This window comes from Gobius niger (assembly GCF_951799975.1).
Source record: "Gobius niger genome assembly, chromosome: 7".
Classification (NCBI taxonomy): domain Eukaryota; kingdom Metazoa; phylum Chordata; class Actinopteri; order Gobiiformes; family Gobiidae; genus Gobius; species Gobius niger.
Window position 1 is genome coordinate 36,429,547 of NC_136858.1, and position 24,084 is coordinate 36,453,630.

Genomic DNA, 24,084 nt, shown 5'->3' on the forward strand with positions numbered 1-24,084 from the left:
ATGAGCTGCGTTGTTGTGACAGAGATCACGTGACACTGTTGACACTGTCGACCAATCAGGAGACGCGCACATGTTTCCCACGCTCACAAACAGAGGCCTATATTTTCTGATCTGGTAAAATGGCCCACATTACCCGTAAATAAATACTTGGGGACTCCTGCCACAACTGTCCCATGTGAGAGACTTTTTTCTTTAGCAGGTCATAGTTGCAGAAGAGGAGATTTAGTTGTCACCAGAAAATTGACTGTAAACAGTTCACCAGGACCTCTAATGTCGGCCTACAGTTCCACATTAATGTTTAACTGAATAAACAGTAAACACAAGTGCATCTTCTTGAACATGAATTATTTCCATCACCAATCATCATAGTAGAACGTTCTCAAGCAGTTTGTGATGCATTTTGGAAACAGGAGATGAGCCCCTGGTCTAACGCACCACCTGACTTGAGAAACTCGTTCTCAAAGACTTACTTTTAGTCATTATTTGGGCAGCACACATATTCTGAATGGCTTCGGCAGAATTCAAGCGAGCCATTGTAATCTAGATTAATCTAGATTAATTTCAAAATTAATCTAGATTAATCTAGATTAAAACAATTAATCTTAATGCCCACCTCTAATTATAATGCAAATAAGGGATCAAATACCTGTTAAAGTACTCTAAAAATGTGAGAAATGGTGTATTTTTAAATGTCCTTGCAGAACATCCCACTTGGTCGTATATAATGTAAAACAGTGATTCTCAACTGGTGGGTCGCGAGAATGAATGAATCTTCATTTACAAAAGTCTTGTTTGCTATAACACTTACACTGGTGTGTTGCATGCCTTCTTAGTGCAGCCCTATATACATAAACATATATATTATCACATTATCATATATACTATCTCAATAAAGGAAGCGATTAAAATCCTTCTACAAACTAATAGTACATGATCTTCTGTCGTCTACATTGATGTCAGTGAAAGTCAAATGTGGAGCTGTACAGAGCGTCGTCCACAGGTCTGGGTGGTTCAGGGTCAGGGATGGTGCAGTACAGGTGATAGGGGTCGCTCTGGAAACCACAAAAAACGAGAAGTTCATATCCGAGGATTTCGTTCATTTAATGTTAAGGTACACACTGTTATAGAGGTTTGTCCTGTGCATGTGACTTTCCATCTACCATCAGGGCGGACTGGCCATGTGTCCATTCTGGAAGAGCACAGAAGGGCCACTGGCTCTAGGGCCACCGGTCTGGCCTCTCACTTTACCTCACCCTAACCCCCGAGCTTCACCCAAATCTAAAAGCTTAACCTCTTAACTCCCGCCTGAACTGAGAGGATCTTTTTCCTCACGGCATCAGATCTTTTTTCCATCATTTTTTTGTTGGGTATTCAACTCATTTTTTTGGTCATTTTTTGTCACTTTTTTGTCATTTCTTTTGGTCATTTTAGCCACTTTTTCATCAATTTTTCGTCGCTTTTTTGTCAAACTTTTCTCACTTTTTTGTCACATTTTCATCATTGTTTTCGTCTCAGTTTTGTCACTATTTTCACACCTTTTTTCCAGAAGTTTTTGGATTGGGGTAAAGCCAAACTGGAGAAAATGTGCTCGGTTCAGGCGGGAGTTAAGGGGTTAAAAGAAAAGCATCCAAAAACAAAAATGCGCTGGAAAAGCAACAGAAAAGTGACAAAAAAGTGACAAAAACACGACAAAATGTGACGAAAACGCAATGAAAAAAGTCATGAAAAAGCAACAAAAACATGACAAAAATGCAGCGACAACATGGCAAAAAGTTACCATCACTTTTTTAGATTTTATCTTTCAAATGAGGCGTCACAATGTTGCTCTCCAGTCAAGGAGCTTTTAGATTTGGGCAAAGCCGAACTGGAGAAAATGCTCTCGGTTAAGGCAGGGGGTAAGAGGTTCACATATGTATTTGTGGAAGTGTCACATTTACGCTCATTTGGGCCCGGCTGACCAGAGTCCAGGGCTGGTTTTCAGTCCTAGTCCAGCCCCTGCCTACCATCCTTCAGTAGTTAAGCCTGTCAGGATCAGTGAGGGAAGGGAAATCTCATTTAGCAGACACAAGTCCCCAATGTGCTTCTCAAAGGGCAGTTATTCCTTCACTCCATCCTCAGAGGCAGTAGCTCCGCTTGTGGAGACAAAATCCCTCACTCACCCAGGACCCTGGTGTTCCCTCACGGTCTCCATCTATGAACTAACCAGGCCAGAAAAGCTTTTGGATCTGACGGGATCAGCAGTAAAGAGATTTGCTCTTAAAGGGACTAGATGCAAGTTAGCCATTTTATACTCACTACTGCCACCTCAGGTCTTACGCGTAACTGCAGCTTCTATATTAAGCTCGGGCATGATGGCACTTCGGACCCGAATCAACACCTTTCTGAGGGACAGTGCAGGATTTTAGAGGCAGTTGTGGTGAACAGGTCTGAGCTTATTGTACACATTAGGACATGGACATGTGGGGGGAGGAAAATACTTAGCTTGAATCATTTTTAAACTCCGTATAGTCCCTTTAACATAACTGTGAGCTGGAAACAAATACATTTCCAAAGATTCACTATAAATGGTTTAAATATAGTGCTGATTTAGCATTTCTCCCTAGAATCATATTGGGAATTAAAGGATTTTGTCTTTTTCAGAGGGATTTTTCATTTTCCGATTTATTGATTCTCTCTCAACTTTTTCACCCCAAACTATTTTTTAATAGCAAAATAACATGTACAAAAAAATGTTGCATCTAAAACACATAAACAATGAATTTCTGTGCCACAAATATAGCCTTTTTAGTCAATTACTTACAAAGAGAATATAAATGTACTGTAAAAGTTTCACAGTGACATCTCAAAATGTTTATTTATGCAGTTTAGTGTCTTAATAATAATTTAAAAAAAGACAGATTTGTGACTCGCAGCTTCTCACCTCACTGTCGTCTGTGCTGTGGTGGTTCAAGACATTCACAGAACCTGCAACAACAAAAATACTGTAAATGTTGAAGGTGCAGAACAAAGACATCGCAATTCAATATCACTGAAATATATGTATTAATCTCGTACACACAGTACAGTTTGGAGGCCTGGTACAAATATGTTTTTGTAATATATCACAATACGTCTGTTGTGATACATGTATCTTATTAGAATGTATCTCAATACTTGATACTCAACTCTATTCATTTCAAGATGTTTCTGCCATTTGTAGTTTGTTTTACTCAATGTCTGACTGATTTATTTTTAATACCACCTTTGAAAACTCAACTTGTGCTTTCTTATTCTATTAATTCAGAGTAAAGTATTGCAGTTTGTTATAATGACATATCGTATCGGGCCCTCTGTATCATGATACGTATCACGACAACAGAACAAAAAGAACAGAATAAAAATGTGACAAAAATTCACCAAAAAAATTACAAAAAATTCAACAAAATGTGACAAAAATTCAACAAAAATGCAACAAAAAAAAGACAAAAATTCAACAAAAATGTGACAAAAATGTGACAAAAACGCAACAAAAAAATGACAAAAATTCAACAAAAATGTGACAAAATTCAACAACAAAATGACAAAAATTCAACAAAAATGTGACAAAAATTCAACAAAACTTCAACAAAAACGCAACAAAAAAGTGCCAAAAATTCAACTAAAATGTGACAAAATTCAACAACAACAAAAAAAAATTATACGTATCACGACAACAGCGTATCGTCCCAGTCCTAATTAGCAGGTATATTATTTACTGTAATTTCTCAGATTTTCATAAAGTCAAGGAGGCGAAAGGGGCCCACATACACCAGATGGACCAACATGGCTGCACTTGAACCAATATTGGGATTAAAGAACGGGTCAAAGGCCGGAAACAAACTTGACACAGACAATAACACCGTCTTAAAAACCTTATGATCACAAAGTGATGTGCACAATTCTCCCTGGACTCTCCGTTACTTCATTTAACATTGATTTTCATGTATAAGTGAAAACATAGTGGATTTAAAACAGCACCCAGTCAGTAAAGATCACCTTTGGAGCAGTCGGCTGTGGGCACTGAGGTGATGAGGGTGTAGGTTTTATCATCGTCTTCGATCGGCTTCATGAGAGAGAAAATAAACATGAAACCAAGAAACAAACACAATTTCCAGTAATGCAACTATCACCTTGTGAACAACCGGTTTCATGCGGTGGCTCTCTGCGTTTTCACACTCTGAAACAGGTCAGGAAATAGATGATATTAAGCATAGAGAGAGATATTAACCTCTTAACTCCCACCTGAACGGATCCCATTTTCTCCAGTTTGGCTTTACCCTAATCAAAAAGCTTCTTGGGAAAAAAGCACAAAAGCAGCTACAAAAAATGAGAAAACAAGGATGTAAACGCGACAAAGATGTGACAGAAATGTGACAAAAATGTGACAAAAATTGAACAAAAAAGTGACACAAATTCAATAAAAATGTGACAAAAATTCCACAAAAATTCAACAAAACTTCAACAAAAATTGAACAAAAAAGTGACACAAATTCAACAAAAAAGTGACACAAATTCAACAAAAATGTGACAAAAATTCAACAAAAATTCAACCAAAAAGTAACAAAAATGAGTAAAAAATGAGACAAAAATGAGACAAAAATGTGACAAAAATGTGACAAAAATTGAACAAAAATTGAACAAAAAAGTGACACAAATTCAATAAAAATGTGACAAAATTCAAAAAAAAAAAAAAAAAAAGATACGTATCACGACAACAGCGTATCGTCCCAGTCCTAATTAGCAGGTATATTATTTACTGTAATTTCTCAGATTTTCATAAAGTCAAGGAGGCGAAAGGGGCCCACATACACCAGATGGACCAACATGGCTGCACTTGAACCAATATTAGGATTAAAGAACGGGTCAAAGGCCGGAAACAAACTTGACACAGACAATAACACCGTCTTAAAAACCTTATGATCACAAAGGGATGTGCACAATTCTCCCTGGACTCTCCGTTACTTCATTTAACATTGATTTTCATGTATAAGTGAAAACATAGTGGATTTAAAACAGCACCCAGTCAGTAAAGATCACCTTTGGAGCAGTCGGCTGTGGGCACTGAGGTGATCAGGGTGTAGGTGTCATCATCGTCTTCGATCGGCTTCATGAGAGAGAAAATAAATATGAAACAAAGAAACAAACACAATTTCCAGCAATGCAACTATCACCTTGTGAACAACCGGTTTCATGCGGTGGTTCTCTGCGTTTTCACACTCTGAAACAGGTCAGGAAATAGATGATATTACATGTGAAGACAGATATAGAAGACAGACAAAGGCGGAGTCTGAGAGTGTTGAAATAATAAGTGTGAACATACCAACAGCTGTGTCTTGTGAGCTTTACAAACGAGGCAAAAACAGAATCGTGAGATCAAATAAGCTTAAAGCAGAATCATTTTTTTGGTTGAAATATGTAAATTTTTATAGCCTGGCTAACACCAGACTGAAATCACAAGTGATATTTAGTCTGGAGACCAATTCATGTTCTCGTAGGAGAGGTGTGGTTTACGATCGTCCATAGTCGTTTATTGGGCGTTATGAAAGTCTATCATGTGTCTGCACGTAGCCACAGCCAATCGTATCATCGTATGAGATGACGTATGACGTACCAGCTGTAAACTTTCAAGCTAAACTATTTAGAACAAGGTCTAAAGCTTGATCTAAAAATACCATTGTGTCTGCTGCTGTCATGATATGGATCCGTAAATAAACTTTTCTGTGATTGGTTCCCAAATCCACGCGAAAATTTGGGCCATGGTCCCCAGGCTGTTGTGCAGTTCGAAATGATTCGAGCGCACACAGCAGCACGGCGTTAGCCAGGCAACAATTCTTACCCATTTTTTCTGTGATTTGCTAAAAGAAAAAAAACAATGCTGCATTACTCTGTATATTAGCGGTATGAAGCAATACAAGGAGTAGATTTTCTTACCGTTTCTCTTTTTTCTGCAAAAAAAGGCTAAAACTAAAATAATGCAGCCCAGGAGCACTCCACAAACAGTCGCTAGTATCACCCAATTCCATATGGAGCTTTCTGTAAGACATAGCATCATGTCAGTCAGCAAGGCAAGGCAAGGCAAGTTTATTTGTAGAGCACAATTCATACACAAGGCAACTCAAAGTGCTTCACAGTTGCATAAATACAAGAAAACAAGTAGAATCAATAAAAACATCAACATAGAATTAATCAATTACAGTAAAAGGCGAGAGTGTAGATAAAATACTTTCATATGCTCGGGCAAAAAGAACTGTTTTCAGCCTGGATTTGAACATTGTCAGAGTTGAGGCCTGTCTCACATCCTCATGAAGACTGTTCCAGATTTTAGCTGCATGAAACTGAAACGCAGCCTCACCGTGTTTATTATTGACTCTGGGAACCACCAGGAGGCCCCTCCCTGAAGTTCTCAGGGCCCGAGATGGTTCATACGGCTGTAACATGTCAGAGATGGACTTTGATGCTAAACCATGAAAAGACTTGTAACAAGCAACAGGAAGTGACCTCCCTCTCTCCTGGTGCAGCTGAATTGTTTGCCTTTTTCAGTGAATTGTTTGCCTTTTTCAGCGAACCACGTTGTTTTTCTGGATACCTTTGTACGTCTTTACCGTGTTTTTGTGGAGGTTTGGTGGATTTGTTTACTTTGAGAGTCCAAAATGGTCCTGAAGAAAGCAGCTTTTTGAAGGTAAACAAAGTGCTAGCTTATCAGCTAAACCCATTTGAGATCTACAAACATCTTCTTCTGAGACACTGAACAGTGAAGAGGCACCAAGAGCCCCCACACCTGCAGCACGGAGGAGGCGTCACAAGAGGAGCTACAGGAAACAACAAAAGGGACCAACGAGGAGATGGTGATTGACTGTGGAGGGAGCTGTGCAGGAGGAAGAGGAAGGACGAGGTGGAGCTGACCAGTGCAGGACACCACGCTCTGAGACGGGGACAAGCCCAGGAGGCGGTGCACCGTTTCAGATGATCAGAGGAGACAGAGGGCAGCTACAGTTTCTCCGTCCTCCAAGGTCATGCGGGTGGAGTGGCTGAAGGACAACGAGATCATGGACCCGGCCGAGGACAGGAACTTCTACATCACCGTGGACACAACCTGATCATCAAGCAGGCGCGTCTGTCCGACACGGCCAACTACACCTGTGTGGCCAAGAACATCAGGGCCAAGCGCAAGAGCTCCACGGCCGTGGTCATCGTCTACGGATTTCCCATCAACCAGTGCTCCTCCTGTGACCAAAACAGTGAAGATGGCGGCCGCGACACAACCATCTTTCACCAAAGAAAAAAAAGAGTGGAAAAAGAGTGGTGCCACTGAATGGGTGCTGCTGCCGGATGCTCTCTCATCGAATGCAATTTCTCCATCTGTGAGATCAATAAAGTATCATCTTATCTTATCTTAAATCCTATTCTCTGAGCGGAGCACTGGACTAATATGGTCGTATATCCTGGTTCAGCAGCGTTCTGGATGTTCTGTAGCTCTGACAGCTCGTTTAGAGAGGCCAGTGAGCAGGCCTTACAGTACACGACAAGTTTGATCGTATTATTTGCACCTTCATAAACAAGGACAACTCAGACCCAGTTCAGGAGTTTCATCATTTGGAAGAGCAAAAGACAAATGTGGCTCATACTGGGTCAGGTACATAGTACCTTGGATATTGACCATTTAGACACTGATGTACTTCCAGAAGTATTTCAAAATCTGTTCTTTGAAGTCCTAGAAGTCAGCGATCTTTTGAGTCAGTGTTATTTTTTAAGGTTTAAAAACTGAGGGCCCGATCTTGTGCATCAAAACGGAGACGATAGCGTGACATTTTGCCTCAGTAGGAGCACTTTGTGATCTTGCCACTCCAGACTTACCGCATTTAAGTGGGAGGAGACACACATTTTCCTCCAACCAGATCGACTCCGCGTCCAGGAGAGTGGTTGTGTGGGAGTGGGGGGTGAACATGTGCTTTTGTTTTGCTTCGCGTTCACGCTGGTGCGGCCGATCGGCGCCACAACGGACGCTGTAGCTCTTTTTCTCTCGAGACGTGAACATTTACCTCACGATGGGGTAAATAAAGTTTTTAGTTTGACCTGTGAGAGCCTAAGGCTTAAGAAAGAACGCAAGCCAGCGCAATGTAAACCAGGAAGTGAATGTCAGCCGTGTTTCCATCAGTGCAGTGCAGTCACCTCCTCTTGTGACGCCCCCTCACAGGTGGCGGAGGCCAATGGCACATATAGCGCCAAGATCTGGCCCATAGACTTGCTAACGCTCCATACTTTGTGAGTAGAAAATAATTCCTCATTTCTGAAATACATTCTGGGTCACTGCTTACAGCTGTTTGACTCGATTCTCCCAGAGTCTGGCTCTACTATAAAGCTGACAGGGAAGTGCAGCAAAGGTCTTTCTTTGGCCTGATTAAAACGACAGGGGACAGGAGACGTAGTATATGCATTTCAATTTATCCAAATGATATCCGTGGTAGTATTAGGAAACTAAAATTTGTCTAAAATTACCTGCACTGGGGGTCTGAGAGTCCCTTCCTGGTCTGGTGGTGTTTTTTACTGGATCAGATGAAGCTGTGGTTTCATGAGTTTTACTTGGAAAGAATTGACTGAGGAAAGCTGTAAAAGAAAAGAGTTGCTTTGAGAAAATATTCATGAAAAATATGTTTACATGAAACCAACAAAATAAAATAATTTCAAAAGTCATGTCTTAAAGTCTGACCTCGTGATCTGTGTCCATCACTTTGAGGAGATCTGGATCCATCTCCTACAGTGTAATCACAGCTGACCTTTTTTCTTTGGACTTTACTGAGATTTGTCAAAAAATCATTAACAGAAACATAAAACTGACAAAACAGTCCATTTTTCTCTGTATTTGTCTGTGAGTTCATAGTTTGATACGGCTGAGTGGATTCTCCAAAATACAGGTTACATTTTGCACCAGTCGCAGAAAGAGACGAGGAGCAGAAAATGAGAACCTCATCATTAAGTTTGTCAAAGCTAATCTCTGGTTTTGGCCTTTTTGTATTTGGACGTTTCTTCTCTGTTGTCCCTGGAAGTAAAAATCCACAAGAACATATTGTAAAAGAAATGCCGACCAAAAAGAATTCTATCACATTTGTCTTTCATTTTTCACTAATTGATCTTTTCTGATCTTGTCTCATCAGGAATTGTAAATGTTGTGCCTTTTAGTCTTAACAGCCAAACAGATTACTGCAATAGTTGATTAAAACTACCTAAAAACATCGCTTAGAGTTGCAAAATAAATAAAGTATAATGTCAGGCGCTTACTCTGAACAGTGACAGAGACGATCTCACTGTGTGGAGATGGAGAAACTTCTCGTCCCGACTCTACATTATAGAAGCACTGAATCTGAACTTCCACAGGAGGATTCTGGTTCCCCGTCAGCAGATCAGAGCCTCTCACAGTCAGCTCACATCCAGGATTGTTCCAATTGTGTCCATCTGTTGTGTAGAAATGGCACTGACTTGAAGAAACAGCAGGTGGACGTCGACAGGTGAGTTTAACTTCGTCCTTCTCTGTGATCACTGATGAGGTCACGGTCAAAGAGGGAGGAGCCAAACCTGTGGAGAAACAATATCATATTATTTTCTTAGTTAAGTATGTGAGAACACAAAAACACCAAGTTGTACTCTGCACATTGCTGACATGTATTTTGGAAGATAACTGCAAATATTAGTCCTTTTATGAATAGTGTGGCACCTTACGTGAACTGAGCAGCAGACTTCATTCATTTCTTATGCTTAATGGCAATAAAGCCTCTGAATTTGTAATATATTCTATTAAAACAAACTTCTACTTCATCAGTTGTGACTTACCGATGGTGAGGATTCTCTCAGTGCTGAATGCAGATCTATTGAATGTCTGATCGTGTGGGTAATAGTAAAAACATGTGACAGTTATTTTCGCTGGTGGTCCTTTCTTCCCCATCGACAGCAGATCAGCAGGAGTAGTTTGGCATCCGCACAGTAAAGTGAAGATTACTGCGCGGATTTCGAACTACTCCTGGTATTATTACGCCTTACAATATAGTTCCCCCTTTTATCCGCTTAGAAAATCCACATTGTTTAATTTTGTGTAATTGATTGACTGCGGAATTATTCCGCAGTCAATTATTGGTTTTCATGTTCTTTATTATTATTCCTCTTCCATCTTTTTCCCGATTTTCTCCAGCTTTCAGCACCTTCATGCTTTGTGCAATTTATGCAAGTTATGCATCAAAACGTTCCGCATGTTGAGAAGAAGGGTGCTATTACTTTTGGGACTTCTGCAACTTACGGTTTTTCCGCAATCGGACGAAATGTCGGAGATTTTTCCCATTGACTTATAATGGGGCTGCCGCAAATCCATGCTTTTCTGCACTTTTTTCTGCATTTTATGCAATTTCTGCACTTTGTGCATGTTCAGCTTATGCAACTTGTGGGTTTTGAGAAAAAATTGTCCTTCTGCAGATTTCCAGTTTTTTTATACGGGAGTTTGAAATTTTTGCATTAGTGTGTATGTGGGGAATCCAGCCAATGGGGCGACTCCAGGCCTTTCAGCCATTTGTGCTTCTGCCAATCAAGCACTGAGGCCATTTCAACAGTTTGACCAGTTTATGGAATATAAAAGTTTATGCAATATTAACAATTTATGCAAATTAACCACTTTATGCATTTTGAACCGTTTATGCAACTTAAGAGTTTATGCCATTTAGGATTTAGGAATTTTAAAGCGTTTATGCAATTTACATAATTTATGCAAATTAACCCATTCATGCATTTTACCACTTTATGCAGTTTATACAGTTTATGCAACATGACATTTTATGCATTTTACCAGTTTATGCAAAATAGATTATGCAAATTAACCACTTTATGGAATTTAAACAGTTTATGCATTTTAAAGCACTATTATGCAACTTAATAGGGATTTTCGCATATAACCAATTCATGCAATTTGAACATTTTATGCATTTTACCAGTTTATGCAAATTAGATTATGCAAATTAAGGAATTTATGCAATTTGAACAGTTTATGCAATTTCTGCATTCGCTTTCCGCAATTCCGCAGTCAATCGCAATGGCGCAGCAGAAATTGCATTTCTAGTTATACTTTGTAGTGGAACACTTCACGTAACCATATTTAAATAGGGAAAACGTGGAAGAGCTTGGTAGCTTCTATCTTGACCTGTTTTGGAGCTATAGAGGAGAGAGGGAGAGGCTAAATGCTAACGCCGTCTGCGCTGTGTTTACGTGACTGAAGGCACGGGTGAAGATCAGACAGGTCCTAAAGAACTTGTCAAAGCTAAGGTAAGAACATATCTCAGTATGTAAAAACGCTGGCCTATTCCTTTAAAGGGGCCAGATGCAAGTTAGCCATTTTATACTCACTACTGCCACCTCAGGTCATACGTGTAACTGCAGCTTCTATATTAAGCCCGTGCATGACGGCACTTCGGACCCGAATTAACACCTTTTTGAGTGACAGTGCAGGATTTTAGGTCATTCTACACATCAGGGCATTGTTGGAACATGTTGGGGGAGGAAAATACTTCATTTTAACATTTTTAAACCCCGTATAGTCCCTTTAAGACAGTGATTCCCCTGTCATGCAAAACATTCCTACAGTTCTGGCTCAAACTACTTTTGGGATATAGGACTGATTGTTGGCAGAGAGGGAGCTCAAAGACAGAACAACGCACTGGAGAGCTGGAGTTAAGCCACATTTATCTATTTCTGACTGGCTTAAAACAACAGGGGACAAGAGACAAAGTAATTGCATTTTAATTTATCAAAATGATATCGGTGGTGGTGTTAGGAAACGGTGAAATGGTCAAAGGTCAGGGTTATCTAACTACTTTTCTTAACGTTCTTCCATTCAGTTGCACCATATCTCACCAGGACGGGGTCTGTGGGTCGTCTCAGAAAGGTCTGTGGTTTTCACTGTTACAAATAAAGCAGAGGTCACATGATGAGGCAGGGTGACAAATATATTCTTATTGAAAACTGACTTGCCATAACCCATGACACATAGACGATCCGTTACCTGGACTGGCGGTCACAGAGCTACTTCCTGTCACATGACCTGGTGTATTCTTCACTGTAGATGTAGATGTCACAAGAGGCAGCGTTGCTTTGTTTTCACCAACTAAAGGAACAAAAAAAATGTTTTATTTAATTTTGCATGATCATAATTTGTCTGATGTTACGTGACTGTGAAAAAGAGTCACTTCCTGTCACATGACCTGGCGTATTCTTCACTGTAGAAGTGGTCACATGTGTCGTCTTCACTGCTGCAAGAATAAAAAGTTATTTATTTATTGTGGGTTTATCGTAGTGATCAATAGTTATGATATGGCATTACTTCCTGTCACATGACCTGTTGTGATCTTCACTGTAAATGTAGATGTCACAAGCGGCGCCGTTGCTTTGTTTTCACCAACTAATGAAGAAATAGAACTTATATTAATTTATTCTGCGTTATAATCCATCTGATGTTACGTAGCCGCGAAAAAAGAGCTACTTCCTGTCACATGACCTGTTGTGATCTTCGCTGTGGTTTCTCTGTTTACATGAACTAATGAAGGAATGAAAAGATGTGTATTTTTCATTATCATAGGAGGTGATAGTTTTGGCATTACTGTAATAATTGTTTTGTTTAAAATTACCTGGACTGGTCTCAGAGTCACTTCCTGGTCTGGTGGTGGTTTTTGCTGGATCAGATGAAGCTGTGGTTTCATGAGTTTTACTTGGAAATAATTTACTGATGAAAGCTGTGAAAGAAAAGAGCTGCTTTTAGAAATATTATTGAAAAATATGTTCACATGAAACAAAAAAATAATACAATCAATCAAAAGTCATGACTTTAGTCTGACCTCGTGATCTGTGTCCATCACTTTGAGGAGATCTGGATCCATCTCCTACAGTGTAATCACAGCTGACATTTTGTCTTTGGACTTTACTGAGATTTGTCAAAAAATCATTAACAGAGACATAAAACTGACAAATCAGTCCATTTTTCTTTGTCTTTGTCCGTGAGTTGATACTTTGATACGGCTGAGTGGATTCTCCAAAATACAGGTTACATTTTGCACCAGTCGCAGAAAGAGGCGGAGAGCAGGAAATGAGAACCTCATCATCAAGTTTGTGAAAACTAATCTCTGGTTTTGGCCACTGCTGTGGATTTGGACGTTTCTTCTCTGTTGTCCCTGGAAGTAAAATTCCACAAAAAACATATTATAAAAGAAATGCCTATCAAAAAGAACACTATCACATTTGTCTTTCATTTTTCACTAATTGATCTTTTCTGATCTTGTCTCATCAGGAATTGCAAATGTTGTGCCTTTAAGTATTAACATGCGAACACACTATTGCAATAGATGATTAAAACTACCTAAAAACATTGCTTAGAGTTGCAAAATAAATAAATAAAGTATAATGTCAGGTGCTTACTCTGAACAGTGACAGAGATTTTCTCACTGTGTAGAGATGAAGAAACCTCTCGTCCCGACTCTACATTATAGTAGCACTTAATCTGAACTTCCACAGGAGGATTCTGGTTCACCGTCAGCAGATCAGAGCCTCTCACAGTCTGCTCACATCCAGAATTGCTCCATGTTTGTCCATTTGTTGTGTAGAAATGGCACCGATTTGTGAAATTAGAAGGTGGACGTCGACAGGTGAGTTTAACTTTGTCCTTCTCTGTGATCACTGAGGAGGTCACGATCAAAGAGGGAGGAGCCAAACCTGAGGAGAAACAATATCATATTATTTTCTTAAGTTAAGTATGTGAGAACACAAAAACACCAAGTTGTACCAAGTTGACATATATTGTGGAACATAACTCCAAATATTAGTCCTTTTATGCATAATGGCCCTTGAACTGAGTTTAATGTTTCAAGTTTAATGGTTTTGTATAGCCCAATATCACAACAGAAGTCGCCTCAAAGGGCTGCAACAAACATCAAGGCAATAAAACACAGCAATAAATATGACAATTAAAAAACAGCAGCAGACTTCATTCTTTGCTTACGCTTAATGACAATAAAGGCTTTGAATTTGTAATGTATTCTGTTAAAACAAACTTCATCAGTTGTGACTTACCGATGGTGATGATTCTCTCAGCGCTCAATGCAGATCTATTGAATGTGTTATTGTGTCTGTAAGTGTAATAACATGTGACAGTTATTTCCGCTGGTGGTCGTTTCTTCACCATCGACAGCAGATCAGCTGCGCCCAGTTCAGTCTGACAAGATCGGAATGATTTGTAGTGTTTTTTATCAAATACAAAGTAGCAGTTTGGCTCATGGACAGGAGTTTGACAGTTCAATGTGACGTTGTTGGTCTCAGAGACGACTTCTGGATCCACTGTCAGTGTAGGAACAGGATGATCTGTTTCAAAGAAATATAATTAATATGGAAATATATACATCAGAAATGAACCATTGAAAATACATTATAGAGTTACCTTGAGCTTTAGCCTGAAATATTGAATCTGTTGAAACAAAACAAACAAAACAAACATGATCTGTGTTAAAGCTTATATTATAAAACAATAAAGACAGACTCTATCTATATCTATCTTTAGGGTAATATTTATTGTTGGGGAAGAAATTCAGTCTCATGGTGGTTAAGAGGAGAAAACCTTTGCCTCACAGTAAGATCACAGTTTTAATATTCCCTCCTTTCTGTGAAGTTTGCATGTTCTCTGTGTCTGAGTGCATTATAGGCTAATCCACAAACTCAATACATCTGATCAAACACTGGCTGAGGATGGATCCCTGTGGGCGCCGGACTGGGACAAAGCATATTAATGAACATCTGCAAAGTTTGCGATATACAGTGCCTCTCGAAAGTATTCATACACCTTGAACTTTTGCACATTTTGTCATGTTTACAACCCTAAACATAAAGATTTTATTTTTTTATTTATTTATTTTATTTATGGTTTATTTGGTAGGGACAGTGCAAGTTAATGAACAAGCCACACCGGATTGTAGCCTTAGGCTAATTTTCATCCGTCGTCCCCCATGCGCACTCTCAAACACACTCTCATACATCCTGGCCTATTGTACATGTTTTTAGTGGTAGGGGAAACCGGAGTACCCGGAGGAAACCTACGCAGACACGGGGAGAACATGCAAACTCCACACAGAAAGGCCCCGTCCTTGGTGGGAATCGAACCCGGACCTTCTAGCTGTGAAGCACGAGCGCTAACCGCTGTGCTACCGTGTCGCCATTTTGATTTCTTTACTGAACGTTCACACACAAGTAACAAACAACTGTGAAGTGAAAGCAAAATGATACATGATACCGTTATTTTTCAAAAAATAGAAAAGTGAAAAGTGGGGCGTGCATAAGTATTCATATAGCATTTTCTGAGTGCATTAAATTGCCTTTAAAACATTCATAATGACTCCAGAATGTTCACACCTTGGCCTAACCATTAAATAGAGGCCACCTGTGTGTAATCTACTCTCAGTATAATTACAGCTGTTCTTTCAGGCCCTCAGAGCTATGGTTGGAGTGTATCGGTCACTAAACAGCATCATGAAGGTCAAGGAGAACACCAGAGAGGTCAGGGATAAAGCTGTGGAGAAGTTTAAAGCAGCGATAAGTTACTCAAAGATTTCCCAAGATTTAAACATCTCCCAGAGCACTGTTCAATCCATCATTTGGAAATGGAAAGAGTAAAGCACCACTGCCAACTTACCAAGACACGGTCGCCCATCTAAAATATTAGATCAAACAAGGAGGACACTGGTAAGAAATGCAACCAAGTGCCCCAAGATAACTCTGGAGGAGCTGTGAAGTCCTGCCGCTGAGCTGGGGGAATCTGTACATGGGACAACTATAAGTCGTATCTACACAAATCTGGCCTTCATGGACGAGTGGAAGAAGAAAGCCATTATTGAAAGGAGGCCATAAGAAATCCCGTTTGAAGTTTGCTAGAAGTCATATGGAGGAAACAGCTCCATGTGGAAGAAGGAGCTTTGGTCAGATGAGACAAAAATGAACTTTTTGGCCCAAATGCAAAACGTTATGTATGGAGCAAACCTAACACTGCTCATGGTCCTGAGTGCACCATCCCCAGTGTCAAATATACGGGGGGGAGCATCATGATGTGGGGCTGCTTTTCCTCAGTGGGGACTGGGGAGACTGTAAGAATAGTTGGGAAGATGGATGGAGCCAAATACAGAGACATTTTGGAGGAAAACCTGCTGGAGTCAGCAAGAGAACTGAGGCTGGGGCGGAGATTCACCTTCCAGCAGGACAATGACCCGGAGCACAAAGCTAAATCTACAATGGAATGGTTCAATAAAAAACATATTAATGTGTTAGAATGGCCCAGTCAAAGTCCTGACCAAAATCCTATTGAAAATCTGTGGAAAGGTCTGAAAACTGCTGTTCACAAACGCTCTCCTTCTAATGTGACAGAGCTAATCTTGTAGAGTCAGACCCCAAAAGACTTGCTGCTGTTATTGCAGTAAAAGGGGGTTCCACAAAGTATTCATGCATGCTGTATGAATACTTATGCACGCCCCACTTTTCGGTTTTCTATTTTTTGAAAAATAACAGAATCATGTATCATTTCACTTTCACTTCACAGTTGTCGGTTACTTGTGTGTGAACGTTCAGTAAAAATATCAAAATAAAATCTTTATGTTTAGGGTTGTAAACATGACAAAATGTGCAAAAGTTCAAGGTGTATGAATACTTTCGAGAGGCACTGTATATTGTGGAAGAAAACTGTTCAGGGACTGCAAATATTGGTCCTCTTTTATGCATAATGTGGCGCTTTACATGAACTGAGCAGCAGATTTATTTAATTGCTTAAGCTTAATGACAATAAAGGCTTTGAATTTGTCTATTCTATTTAATCAAACTTCCATTTCATCAGTTGTGACTTACCGATGGTGATGATTCTCTCAGTGCTGTCTGCAGATCTATAGTTTGGATGGTTTGTGTTGTCATAAAAACATGTGACAATTACTTTAGCTGGTGGTTGTTTCTTCACCATCGACAGCAGATCAGCTCCACTCAGTTCAGTCTGACATGATTGGAATGATTTGTAGAGTTTTTTATCAAATACAAAGTAGCATATTGGCTCTTGGACAGGAGTTTGACAGTTCAATGTGACGTTGTTGGTCTCAGAGACGACTTCTGGATCCACTGTCAGTTTAGGAGCAGGATAATCTGTTTAAAAGAAATATAATTAATATGAAAATAAATACATCAGAAATGAACCATTGAAAATACATTATAGGGTTACCTTGAGCTTTAGCCTGAAATATTGAATCTGTTGAAACAAACAAAACAAAACAAACACGATCTGCGTTAAAGCTTATATTATATAACAATAAAGACAGAATCTATCTATCTATCTATCTATCTATCTATCTATCTATCTATCTATCTATCTATCTATCTATCTATCTATCTTTAGAGTAATATTTATTGTTGGGGAAGAAATTCAGTCTCATGGTGGTTAAGAGGAGAAAACCTTTGCCTCACAGTATGATCCGGGTTTGATATTCCCGCCTTTCTGTGAAGTTTACATGTTCTCTGTGTCTGAGTGCATTATAGGCTAATCCACAAACTCAATACATCTGATAAAACACTGGCTGAGGATGGATCCCTGTGGAAGCTGGACTGGGACAAAGCATATTAAAGTGATAGTCTGGAGTTTGTCAGGAAAAAAGAGAGAGAGCTCTCTTTTTGAAAAAAAACTGCTCAAGCTCCCGCCCCCTCCCCTCCTGATTTGTCGGGGAAGCCACGCCTGTTTTCCCGTGCACGCGCGAGGTTCAATCGGCCAAGAAGTGACGAGCAGAGACATTACGGTGACAGTGTCAACAATGGAGTTTTCCAAGGTAACAATGCATTTTATGTTAGAAAATTGTTGTGTTTTTTGACGAGGATAACACGTTTATGCAGCTAACTTTGTACTGAAATGTCAAATAAACTGGTATATTCAGTAAACATGTAGTTTTGACATCGTTTGGCATGGTTTATAGCACGCGACATTGTGTTTACTTCTTTGATATGCTAACAGCTAGCGTACGATTTATTGTCCTCTCGTCTTTTTGGTGTGTTTTAGACCATTTCAGATTTAGGCCATATTTCTTTTGTTTTTCTAATTATTTTATCTTTCATCTTTTGCAAAGCTCTGTAATGGGAGGATCCTCTGATGATGAATAAACCCCACCTGCAGCATCAAGCAGACCATCTCCAAAAGCATCTATGGCCAGGGTCGTGGAAGCATGTTGGAGACCCAGCTTTAGACCTTAGTGAAGAGGATTTAGCCCCTGGTCATTATCAGAGGCTACACTTCGAACATGTAAGTCCCTTCAGAAGTCTGTGTAACCATTTACAGCAATTGTAATAAAAAGTTTTAGTATAACAAAACTACTCTTTCTTTTGGTTTGCACATACAGAATATGACTCTGGAGGTCAGGACGGTGGACAAAGACCCTGATGTCATCATCTCTCACTCTGCACCTCCTGGACACACCCCAGTGCAGAAATGCCCACTGATATTGAAAAAAACATGCTGCCTGCAGCCTCCAGTGAACTGCATATCTAAAGTGCCACAGAAACTAAATCAGACACACTGATCCTAGTGGGCCCTACATTGGATTTATATCACATGTTGAGTGTAATTAACATTTCAGTTGAAGTCACTTTGCTTTGTTTTCGTGAGAATAAAGAATGCAATGTAATACAGTTTGTAATTTCAAAGCACACACAGCAACACATTACCTAAAAAAAAACATGCAAAGAAATACCATCTCATAACTTGTCAGGGAAACATTTGGTTACACATAGAATCAAACAATGGTCAAATATTTTTCAACAACTATTTATTTATTTATATATATTAAAAAAACATTATTTCTGTCGCAATTTCTGACCTGTAAAAAAACAAGGATAATGTTATGGATACATAGACGTATGCAATTTCTATAGTCAAAATTGTGAGAAGAATAAATGAGTCCATACCATCTCCTTATGTGCTGGTGTTGGAGTAACTCCTGGGTTGTTGGGTCAGTTTACAGCAAACCCAGTTGTCTGAGGATCTCACTTTTGCACGGCGTGCAGCAACAATCATTGTCTGGAGCTCTGGAATATATGAATTGTCCTTCTCAACCTTCACTGTATAAATCCTGCAGCACCTGGACTTTTTATTGAATACTCTGAAATAGGGACAAAATAATGCTAAAAAAGTAAATCGTAGAAAAGCAATGAAGATACATAGTTTACAAAATGTGAACATACTGTATGCAATTATACATCCATCAGTATTTCTCTTTGCAGATCTGTGTACACGGTGAGGGCTGAGAGTTGCATTCTTGTATCCATAATGGGCAGGTCATAACTGAATCTTTTGCGGGCGTACATAAGATGACTGTGCAATGTCTCCGGGCGTGCTGTTGATCTACAAAAATAATGCATACTTTGAAGCTTCTATAATTTACATTTAAAAAGAAATTGCAAATAAAATACCTAAACTTCACATACTTTGGTACTTCTTTGAACCAACGTTCTTTCAGAATGACCTCACGCCGTTGAACCTTTCACTGTTCACCCGTTCACTTTCCAGTGCGTTGCGTTCATGCAGCAGAACCAGACATGATCACAGATGTCTTAGTTCACTGTAGTGCTGTGAAACATCCCTTTTGCTGGCCTGCCTACACAGAAAAGAGACAAAAATCAAATACATGTACAGTATAATGCACAATAAGCATCTTTTACAAAGCTCACAATTTTACTTACTGCATGGAACTTTTTGACAAAGTTCTTAGTCCCAGCCGCATCATGTGTGCTCCACACCACTGTCTTTGTATATGCCATTTCCTGTGTCAGGATTATAAATTAAAATAAGAATTATAATTGCTTTAGATGTGTCCAATTATAAGTTTCATAACAAACAAACGATGACACTGAAAAGAGCAGAAATGTGTGAGGTGGCATCAGTACTCACTTCTGTAATGTTGACCTCTGCCTCCTGCTCACGTATGTGCTGAAGATCATTCAGGTCTGTTTTCCTTCTCAGAGAGGCCCCTGAACACAGTGTGTAAAATGAGTTGTATGTACAAAGGTTTACATGTTCTGTTGCGTGTCTATATCTGCATGTATTTATGTGGAACAGGACTGGATTGATTGAAACTTGTTTTTGTGAACACAAGCTCAAATCCTCACAGTGTGGCTGTTCTCCTCAGGAATACCAAGTGATGGTAAACTAAACAAAAAACAAAAACATTATTTTCATTTCAGTGTCAATGATCAGTGTGACAACTTTACAGACACCAAACATGTTTTACTTACTCTCCGGTTCTCGAAGTAGAAGCTTCCTCTTGCTCCAAGATGTTCACTCCCTCTTCAAAATCATTATCTCTACAAAAACAGGATAATGGCAGTTTATGAATTATTTCCTAAACTGACACTCAACCCATGAGGGTTGTTTTGTGGTGTTTGGGTGTCTGTTTTTCCATAGCATCAGCAAGGCTTACCTATTTTTAGTAAGTAATGCACACCATTTGATTAGACTATTATCCTCAACCCACTACAGTTCACACGTCTATACTTTGTTTCTGTGGTGATTTTTTTTAATTTCAATGCACATTTTTGTCTGCGCCCTTTACCTTCACTGTCGTGTTGTGTGATAATCTAATTTACCCCAAAACATTCTTACCTCTCAGAGAAGTCCCCGTGGATACTTGATAGTGCTGACACAGAAATATGAGCAGGAAATAAGTGGTTGTTTTTTTTATATATTTTGGAGTAGATATTGGAACTCCTGATCCGGTTTGGTAACTGGAAACATAAAGTTATGTATATTTACACAAAATGTAGCAACGACATTGTGCAAGTCTAATACAATTCTTACAGAGTAAGCTATATTTTTAATCACATTTTCGTCAATAACGCATGTAGCCCACTGGCCCTCATTTATTTATCGTACAATGAAGTTCAGATGCTAGCACTATATTTAGATTTTGACATTACATTTACATTACTGCGTGTCTGCACGTCTCCAAATCTCAATGCTACATTTGATGTAACGCCAGTTTGCACAGAAAAATACATAGTCAGTTCACGTGCATGTAAAGTAGTGAAAACATCCGCGGTGACCAGTGTCAGTGTTTACAGTAGGCTAACCTATAGCTTTATAACGCGATGCAAACAGGTCATAGTTAGCTAGCGTATTAGCGCTTAGAATATGCAAAAACCCTAATCATGACGGACTAAATTCAACTAATTATCGTCATGAAAACTTCAAAATGTCATGCATTTACCTGTAGAAACTGCCGTCTCTCTTCCTCCGTGCTAAAGTTGGGCTCACGTAGCTCCGTCCATCTGTTGAACAACTCTCCGATATAAATTCCACATCTGTCTTGCCCTCGTTTTCCTGCTAGTTTAGAAGATGGACTTTAGAAGTGTTTACATATATAAAGAGAAGGAGCAGGCAGTCGTAGATTCTGGCTGTTGTTGTCCAGAGCGGCGCTCGGGCGCAATGGCGGATCCAGGTACGAGAAACACTCTCTGCGCGTGCTCAGTTCTCGGGCGCGAGCCTGCAGCGCGCATGAAGTGTCAATCATCGTCTTGCTCGCATTTTATTGGTCTACGCGATCGGCGAACGGGCTCTTGAGTAGTTGCTGAGATCAGGGAAGGTGGGACTTAAAAAATATATAATAATATATATTTGTACTCACTATATATCAAAGTTTAAGGCCAGGAGGTCAATTTTGTGCATTTCTTAAAAAATGTAAAACATTTAGACATCCAGACTATCACTTTAATGAACATCTGCAAAGTTTGCGGTGTAAGTATGACAGATTATAGCAAAGATCGTTTCCATCCAAAGTCCCTTAGGTGATAGAGATAAAACATAACAACACAAAAATGCTACAAATACTGGTCAGAACTAAAAGTGTTCACAGGCCTGGTGTTCCTTCAGACTTTACTTTAGGAGGGATGTAAAAGTGGCAAGAGTTGGAGTCTCTCTTATTGATAATGAGACACTGTTTCAGTACTTTGTGCCTCTGACTAAGAACACAGTTTGTGGTTTTCCTGTTTGGAACTTCACTCTCCCCCTGAGCTGTGGCCCTGGTGCCCTTCCCACTCACAGTCTCAGGTCTGATATAATCCTGTCACAGAGGAACTTTATAAATCATCCATATTTTAAATTGAGTAAGTTATACAGTACTGATCTACAACAGTACAGTGGTGAAATATAAATGATCACAAACGTTTATGGATAAAAAAAACAGGTCCAGTCGACTGAAGAACGGTTTTATCCACCAGGCTTTTGGGAATCCTACAAATACCCAAAAAGTTCCCGCTATCTCAGATGCTAAATCAGAAATAAATGATCATGTTTTTTTTGTGTGTTTTTAGCATGTTATAGGTTGTGCTAAATCCTTCACACCCCATGCTGCTCCCGTACCACAGTTTGGGAACCACATTTTTATGACTTTATCGATTCACTTGCACAGGTAACAAACATGACATTAGGGCTGCTTCACTTTTCCTTTTCCTGAAAGACACACGTACGCACTATTGCTTTTAAATGTTTCAGTTTCACTCTGTAGCCGCACAATATGTTAAACCATTAAAAAAAAGGTTTTGTGTAATCACAGCAACTGATTTATGAAAACAACCACCATGGTTTTTGTTTATCTTTTCTTATCGAGTCGAGGTTGTTTTCATGACAGTAAATGGTTTATCAAATAGGACAGGATCAGGCTACGAGCTAAATGAAAGCATTTTAAATAATAAAAGTTTACTTCCCAGTTGACAAAGACCTTGCATTACTTTTAGAGGCGACTGATAAAACTCAATTCATCTCAATTCTCAGTCAACCAGCAGTTTTACTCAGTTTTACAAGGTTAAAACAAAGACAATTAGACAAAGGAGCATCCTCATGGCACATGTTGGCAAAAACATGTAAGTCCTGTGTCTAGTTTTAGCCTCACTTTGGGGACAGAATAACGACAAATCGGTTTCACTCACGGATGAAGCAGAGGAGCAGCAGAGGAGCCATGACGGACAGCAGAGAGTGCAGTGTGAGAAATGAAACATATACAGAAGTACAGCCAGAGAAACCACATGAGTCAGGTCTGCATCACTTCTCCAGAGCTGTGGGCTAAAAAAAGAAAAAACCTGTGTGAAACTGTCGCACAGATGCACAGATTCAAACAGAACCCAGTGTCTTTATCGCCGATATTCAAACTCTTTTTGGCATGACTTTACAAATGTTTGAACCTCTCCAGTGAGTTGTGGAGAGCTGAAGGAATACTGCAATAATGAAGCTGCACTTTGTCATAAACTCTCATTTCATTTTGTTCTGAATTTGGCAACTTTGCATTATTAAGCAGTCATGATTCAAGAAACATTTGCACATCTTTACGACCATTGTTTACCATTTGTATTATGTTTCCTCAGCTGCTGCAGGAAGAACATCCTCTGCTGGGCTTTCTTGATGAGGGAGCTGATGGTTGGCTCCCAGCAGAGGTCCTGGGTGATGGGGAAGGAGGCCACAATGGAGATGGGGGTGGGAGAGTCTGTCTGGGGCTGTGTCTTTCCTGAAATCCGCGATCATCTCCACTGTCTTCTGGGCGTTCAGCACCAGTGTACAGGGAGAAGAGCCAGGGGGAAAGTACACAGCCCTGAGGAGTTCCAGTGTTTGTTGTCCTAGTGCCCGAGACGATCTTCCCCAGCCGCACGTGCTGCCTCCGGTCCGTCAGGAAGTCAGTGATCCACCTGCAGAGGGAGTCGGGCACGCTGAGCTGGTAGCAGGTTCTTGAGGAGTCCAGATGCTCCAGGATGAAGTGGAGAGCCAGGTTCACTGCATCGTCCACAGACCTGTTGGCTCCCGCCTGAACCGAGAGGATCTTTTTCCTCACGTCATCAGATTTTTTTTCCATCATTTTGTTGGGTATTCAACTCATTATTGTAACAATTTTTTTTTGTCATTTTTCGTCACATTTTTGTCATTTTTTTTTTGTCATTTTTTCATCTGATTTTTGTCATTTTTTGGTCAAATTTTTATCAATTTTTTTGTCACTTTTTTGTAAT

General features: G+C 39.6%; 1 protein-coding gene across 1 annotated transcript in view; it reads right to left on the reverse strand.

Moving 5' to 3' along the window:
• Positions 1-956: 956 nt before the first annotated feature.
• The window catches only part of LOC306965531 (uncharacterized protein), a gene marked incomplete at both ends in the record, with an annotated part of 279,183 nt that continues 256,055 nt past the window's right edge, over positions 957-24,084 (reverse strand). Inside the window, 11 exons of the mRNA XM_079560005.1 lie at positions 957-1,052; positions 2,921-2,964; positions 5,056-5,122; positions 5,190-5,236; positions 5,339-5,358; positions 5,855-5,873; positions 5,950-6,051; positions 12,053-12,154; positions 12,675-12,779; positions 12,882-13,214; positions 13,459-13,752. Coding sequence (XP_079416131.1) covers positions 957-1,052; positions 2,921-2,964; positions 5,056-5,122; positions 5,190-5,236; positions 5,339-5,358; positions 5,855-5,873; positions 5,950-6,051; positions 12,053-12,154; positions 12,675-12,779; positions 12,882-13,214; positions 13,459-13,752 — 1,229 coding nt within the window. The remainder of the gene's footprint in view (positions 1,053-2,920; positions 2,965-5,055; positions 5,123-5,189; positions 5,237-5,338; positions 5,359-5,854; positions 5,874-5,949; positions 6,052-12,052; positions 12,155-12,674; positions 12,780-12,881; positions 13,215-13,458; positions 13,753-24,084) is intronic.